Below are 6,052 nucleotides of genomic sequence, written 5' to 3'. Positions count from 1 at the left end.
TTCAATTTGCTTGACATTTATTAATCACTAGATACAGAGAATCACTGCTGTTCAAATACCAGGGAGTCACCGGTTACGGGGGAAACGGTAATGCAGAGACCAAATGGAGAAGGATGTTTCTCCCGAGTTACAACTTGGCATTAACGTGAATTGCCATGAATGGATCTTCAGCCTGGTTACTAATCTGGAAATTAGCCATTCCGTCCCCAGAAACATACACCTGACTCCCAGTGCATCGGTTGCCCTCCTTATCTCCAGAAATAACATCACAGTAGGTACCAGCAGGCAGCCCAGTTTGCAAACTGACGTTCATATCCCTGCGTGAAAAGAAGTGGAACCTCTTTATCCAGTGCTTCCCAAACAGGTAATTCAAACCGGGTATAGAGGCTTTCTGAACCTGATGCTACTCCCTCACTTTGAACATTTGGCAATGTAGAGGGTGAGCTTTCCGATCCTATCCCCGCTTTGCTCCCTGCGCTCCCATTTTGGCTCTCTAGACCAGGCATGCGAGCCAAGGATCTCTGGCGCAGGCTGGCGCGAGCGCCCTCATCAGGAGAAAAGGCCATTCCCCTTCCCATCAGCGTTGCTCGTCAGGGATGCTGTGCTCTTCTCTGAGGACACGGTCTTCTCCCACTGACTTACCAGTCATCGTTATTGAAAACGATGAAGCCTTTATTGCCGCGGCCAAAAGCTACTTGGTTGCTGCCGTTGTCCCACCAGTTGGAGAAAGGCTGACCGTCCACCACGTTACGGAAGACAACCATGTTCCTGAAAATGCAAGGGATTGCTGTCCCTGGGGCTGCGAGGGCTCTAAAGCCACGAGGAATTCGAAGCAAAAGCAACAACTCTTACTTCTTTTCGTCTCCACAGCGACCTACCGGATTTGATGCCAGCGATGTTCACAAACCCAGTCATTGCCACAGGTAGTGTCTGCGTTGATCGTAACGGCCTTTGTTGATCCATCGGAGTTACTTGGTGGTCCAACCCAGTCATTGACGTCCTGTAGTTCAAAGGAGAAGGTTAAAACTTCTCACTGAAAAATTCAGAGAGCCTATCTGTAGACAAAAGCTAGGTGGGGCGTCCACCTGCTAGATCCCACGTGGGACAGAGAAATCACTTCACTAATCTGAACACGCCAGACCGCTTCTCTGGCCCTCTTCTGGTCCTCCTTCACCACGAAGCTCTGTTCAGCATGACGAGCTTACCTGTCCGTTTACAAAATGTCTTGGCCAGCGAAAACTTGACATCACACGTGTGAACCCATACGGATGAGCGAGCATGAAACCAACTGCCATTTTATAAAGCCTGTTGGTTGGACAAAGAGAGTCACGAGCCATGGGACGAGAAACCGTGCCAGAAAACAGAGACGCAAACAAGCAGACGGAAGAAGCACCGCCCAGACAAGAGCCGTCCTTTACCTGGCGTCCCAGAAGGTCAGAATGGAAGCCCCACCGGCCCCGTGCCCCCGCTGGTTGTCGTGATTATCCACAAAGACCAGGGCTCTGTCGGAAGGCACAAAGCCCCAGCCTTCTCCCCAGTTCCTGGCCAAAAACACAGAGACTTGAACTTACCCTGGCCACCGCTGTACCCAGGCTACCCCAGTGCGTAAGTCGCAACATCTTCATCCTTACTTTAAGTAAGACATCTTTTCTCCATTCCACTTGCGGATCACCGTCCCCAGTCTGGCACCGTATTTGAATTCCGTCACTCGGCCGTTTCCAAAGTACTCACTGCCTGTGATCGGCTCTCCACCCAAGTCAATTACCTGGTACACAGAGGAGAAACTGTGCCCCTGTTCTTGTCTCACAGAGACAAAAAAGGCAGTGTACAGGCCGCAGCATTAGCTCTTGCCTTACACTTGGAGAGAAAAGATTCAAGTATGTTTATTTCTCCTGTGCAGGTCAGCTCAGAGTTGGCAGAATACACGGTGAACACGTGTGAGAGAACACGACTAAAGAAAGAAGAGGTGAAGCTCAAGGGCAAGAAGATGTGGAGGCATTTTTAGAGAAGTACTTAGGGCTGCAGGGCTGCTCCCAAGAAAAGCCTAGCTCTCTCTACAGCAAAGGCCTCCGAAGGAGGGAGGTACAAGAGGTACTAAAGACAAAGGCAAACCATTGAGGAGAAAAGATGGAGATTACCTCCTGGTAAATGAAAGGTCTTGTTCCTGCAGAAAACCATCGAGTATTTAGATCTTTCAGCTTGTCCAGAAATGCTTTAATGTCCTCAGGCCACATATGCTTGGCAGCATCAATTCGGAAGCCTGCTACGCCAATATCAATGAGATGGTTCATGTACTGAGCAACTTCTGAGCGGACATAGTCCTTCTCCAGGGCCAGATCAAGAAGGCCAGACAAGCGACAGTCCCGGATCTGGAAAATGAAGGGAAAAAAAACCCCAGAAGAGTTAGGAGGTGCCACTCTGTCAGCTTGTAACACCTTCCAGTGACATGCTTACACCTTTAGAGCCATGAAATCAATTCTGTTTGTTTGCCATATGACCTCATGCTCGGCATAATAAAGCTGTGGGAAGAAGAAGGAAGGGGGGACGCTGGGAGAGAGGAGGGTTTGTGATGTAGCCCCACTGTCCTGGAGATGGCTGAACAACTGCCTACGGTCGGCAAGTGCTGACTGAATTCATCGTTCCGCTTTGCTTGCGTGTGTGGCTTTTGCCTTCCCTGTTCAGCTTGTCTTTATCTCAACCCCGAAGGAGGAGCGGCAACCTTGCGAAAAGAACTGCCACACGCGTCACCAACCAAAACGAGTCAGTCGCTCAGCCAAGGGCCCAGTTTGCGCTGCTGTCAGGTTTCCATGGGGGCTCCTGATCAATATCAGCTGAGTTTACGAGCTGTAAGAAAGAGCTCACTGGCTGAGCTGAGCACACTGGGCCCACTGCAGGAGCCAGGTCCTGCACGTGCCTACGGGCAACATGTGCGGAGGGTTCTTGATTTCTCAGTACTTGGAACGTTTGGCACGAGAAGTGCCTTTCTTGACCCCATGCTCACTACTTCATTCAGTTGTCAGGTGACCAAGCACAGCTTCGGTGAGAAACCAATGCCTTTCTTTGGCCTCCCTGTAATGTTTACACAGCAGGGTTTAAGAAAAGGAGAACAAAACAAAACACAAAACCCAACAAGCAGACAAATTAGAAAAGCAAGAAAAGAAAAAGCTTTCCAACTTTTGTCCGAGAAAGTTACCTGATATTTATCACTATAACTTTCAATTTCTCCACTTCGAGTTTTACATTTGCCATCATTGAAATCCCAGGCAGAGTACGGCACAGCTGGAAATTCTCTGTTGCCGGCATTAAAGTAGCTTCCGCAGGTAGAATGAGTGCCTGAGCCACCCCCGGAGCCACACATGTGGTTGACGACAGCATCCACATAAATGCGCACCTGGAAAAGCAACAAGTGCATTTCAGTATGGTTTGCAGAGATGGGGAAGGGAGAGACAGAGCTCCACCACATCACCATTCACTCGGATTTGCTGGTCCCCTACAGTTCGTTCTCAGTTGATGCCTCCTTTGAGGAGAGAAGCACTAAATTCCCTCAGCTGATACGGCACTCCTTGCCGTACCAGATACAGATTGTCAGTGCACTTACTCCAACGTTGTTGCATCTGGTCACCATGTCTCTGAACTCGTCTTCATTTCCTGACCGAGTGCAGAGCTTGTAGCTGATGGGCTGGTATCTTTCCCACCAGGGTCTGTTTGGGTTAGTAACGACAATGTTTTCATTTGGAGGTGAAACCTGCGGAGGAAATGGTGCGCTTTGAGGGGAAATCCACTGGGTTTATTTCAAGGTTTTAAGGATCACACCTGCACTCGGCACCTCCGCCCCTCAGGGGCAGGCTCGCGCCTAACCCAGTCTCTCTCACCCACAGCGTGAGCTCAGCTCTGCGAGGTGTCTCTCTTGCAGGCTGGCAAGAAAGAAGTTTGCTTTCGTTCCTGTGGGCTGCCCGGGTCCAGCGTGGGCCTGCTTCCATGGACACGCACATGGCAGGGCTGAAGACACAGGAATTCTTTTCACTGCAGTAGTGACTACTTAGGAAAGCCAAACCTCAATTCTTATGCGCATCCCTTGGAAGAAGGCAAAGAGGAAAACCGAGCTTTTCGGCGGAAGCCCTTCAGAAGAAAGCGTGCCCCTTTCTAACTGATGTGCTAGAGAAACAAGATCAGGCACTGGCCCTGCAGGCTGTGGGGTTACTGCTTCCGTCCTCCCCTTCCCAACCCCAAAGTGACTTGGGGCTGGCTGGCTCTAATTCAGGCATTCTGATTTATTAATCGAATGCTACGCTGCCGTTTCCCGACCTACTCACAGGAAACAGCTTACCTGAACTCCTCCGAATCCATAAGGAGCTAAATAGCGCTCACACTCAAGAGCAATATCGGCCCAGCGCCATTCAAAGAGATGTACGATAGACGTCCTCCCGGCCTGAGTGTTGGGGTTGTACTGCCCCCAGCAGAACCCTAGAGCTGCGAGCAGGAGGAGGACTCGCATGATGCCTTCAGTGTGGGGCTGCGGTCTCTCTGCTGGCAATTTATACTCCTGCAAGATGACACGGTTCCTACCGCAGCTGTCAAAATTCACACAGAGCAGATGCTATCAGTTATAATTTGGCTAGCTGGCTCGATACCCTTCTTCCGTTTTGTTTCTTCCTGGATTGCCCAACAGCTGAAGATAAAACACCTTTTCACAATGATTGTACTTTATCGTAAACCCAAATTCAGAATCGTACTCTTTCCAATCGTGCAAGCATGGATATCCAAGGGATTCCAAGAAGTAACGCACAGACCCTCAAGGGGGGCTCTGCAAGGAAACAGGAAAGGAAGGCGATAAAAAGACACCTGGAACTTTAACAGTGCTAGCAGAAGGAATGACTTTGCCAGCATTCGCAGGTGTCCAGGGCTCAGGATTAGTCCGAGCTCAAACCAGGCTACCTCTCGAGTCACTAACAGAAGTATCGCACAATACGTCGCAGGGCTGGGGGGGGGGGCGGGGGGAGGGCTGCACCGGGTGAGCCACACTGGTAACCACAAACTGACCTTTTTTCATGTCTGACGGTTTTCTGGCATCGCTGCCCAGTCTCTGCTGGTTTTCTTCCCTCAGTTGCACAGAGCAAATGTTGTTCTACACGATTAAACGTGATTGGAGCTGCACGTGGTTCCCTCTCCAACAGAGACTCTGCGTAACGCTGACCAGCAGTTTCAGTGACCAGTGGTTCACCTGAGTCAAGGAAGGAAACCCAAAGTCAGCTCTAAAGGGATTATTCTCTCTACTCGCAGCAAGGATATAACAACACTCTGAGAGAACATGGAGAGCAGGGAGACCCTGACATTCAAGGAATATCTGTGAGGAAACCAAAGAATCTGCCAAACGGCACACCCACTGCAAGATAAAAGAAACCTCAGTGCACTTTATAGCTCAACTGTCACAGGCATGCTCTTTCTGAAAGTAGCCACGCCACTGAACATGTCACATGCCTTCTTCTCCTTGCCAGAATCGGTCTTCAAGGACAAAAAGCAGAAGCGGGGCCCATTTGCCCACCTGTTCGTTTACATGTCACGGGCCTTATGAAAGGTTTCTTTTTCCACTACAACTATGACAGACTAAATTACTGCAAACGACCTTGCCTACTCGCTGACAGCAAGGAACCTGTAAGATGATTACACATCTTGCGATTACCGGTCAAGTGAGCACAGACCCCTCCCCACCATTCCTCAGTACTAACAAGAGCAACCAAAAACGTGCACCCAGTTAATTTCTACATCGCTGGTCCCGGTGTGCTTCCACTGATGTCATGGCATATCGCTGCCTGACATTGTGTTTCCAGTGACCTGCGTTTGCTCCCGAAACACGATGTTATCAGCCAAAAAAGAGGAAGGACCGGTCCTTGACAGCCGGACGCAACGGGTAGAAAATGATTTCAGGGGTGTTCCAACACAAGGCAGATGGGAACCCAGCCCTCTGCCGCCCCCGTTTGAAAACTGTGTGGTTTAATCCATTTCATCTCCCCATAGAGTTGGAAACCTGGTGGCAGCGGACCCCCGGAGGATG

At 50.1% G+C, this 6,052-nt stretch overlaps 1 protein-coding gene across 2 annotated transcripts; it reads right to left on the bottom strand.

The window, feature by feature from the left end:
• LOC136009616 (pancreatic alpha-amylase-like) lies at nt 1-5,219 on the bottom strand. 2 transcript variants are annotated; one of them, XM_065669604.1, is made up of 11 exons: nt 5,041-5,219; nt 4,328-4,571; nt 3,599-3,745; nt 3,194-3,391; nt 2,139-2,369; nt 1,632-1,765; nt 1,419-1,541; nt 1,206-1,305; nt 879-1,000; nt 643-768; nt 1-317 (listed from the first exon to the last, which is right to left on the bottom strand). In XM_065669604.1, exons 2-11 carry the CDS (start codon nt 4,493-4,495, stop codon nt 128-130), a joined length of 1,539 nt encoding a protein of 512 aa, XP_065525676.1. In that variant the 5' UTR covers nt 4,496-4,571; nt 5,041-5,219; the 3' UTR covers nt 1-127. The 2 variants fall into 2 exon arrangements, with proteins under 2 accessions (XP_065525676.1, XP_065525677.1); XM_065669605.1 differs by lacking the exons at nt 4,328-4,571; nt 5,041-5,219 and adding an exon at nt 3,873-4,049.
• Between the last annotated feature and the right edge of the window lie 833 nt (nt 5,220-6,052).

This window comes from Lathamus discolor, chromosome 3, assembly GCF_037157495.1.
Source record: "Lathamus discolor isolate bLatDis1 chromosome 3, bLatDis1.hap1, whole genome shotgun sequence".
In the NCBI taxonomy this organism is placed as follows: Eukaryota; Metazoa; Chordata; class Aves; order Psittaciformes; family Psittacidae; genus Lathamus; species Lathamus discolor.
This window is presented reverse-complemented; position numbering and strand designations above follow the sequence as displayed.

Excerpts from the sequence above, each read along its gene's own strand:
- LOC136009616 (XM_065669604.1), bottom strand. The coding sequence starts at position 4,495 with ATGCGAGTCCTCCTCCTGCTCGCAGCTCTAGGGTTCTGCTGGGGGCAG. Across the intron at positions 1,766-2,138 it reads GACCTTTCATTTACCAGGAG|GTAATTGACTTGGGTGGAGA; the intron begins GTAATCTCCATC and ends TCTGTGTACCAG. Across the intron at positions 318-642 it reads GTTTTCAATAACGATGACTG|GGATATGAACGTCAGTTTGC; the intron begins GTAAGTCAGTGG and ends CTTTTCACGCAG.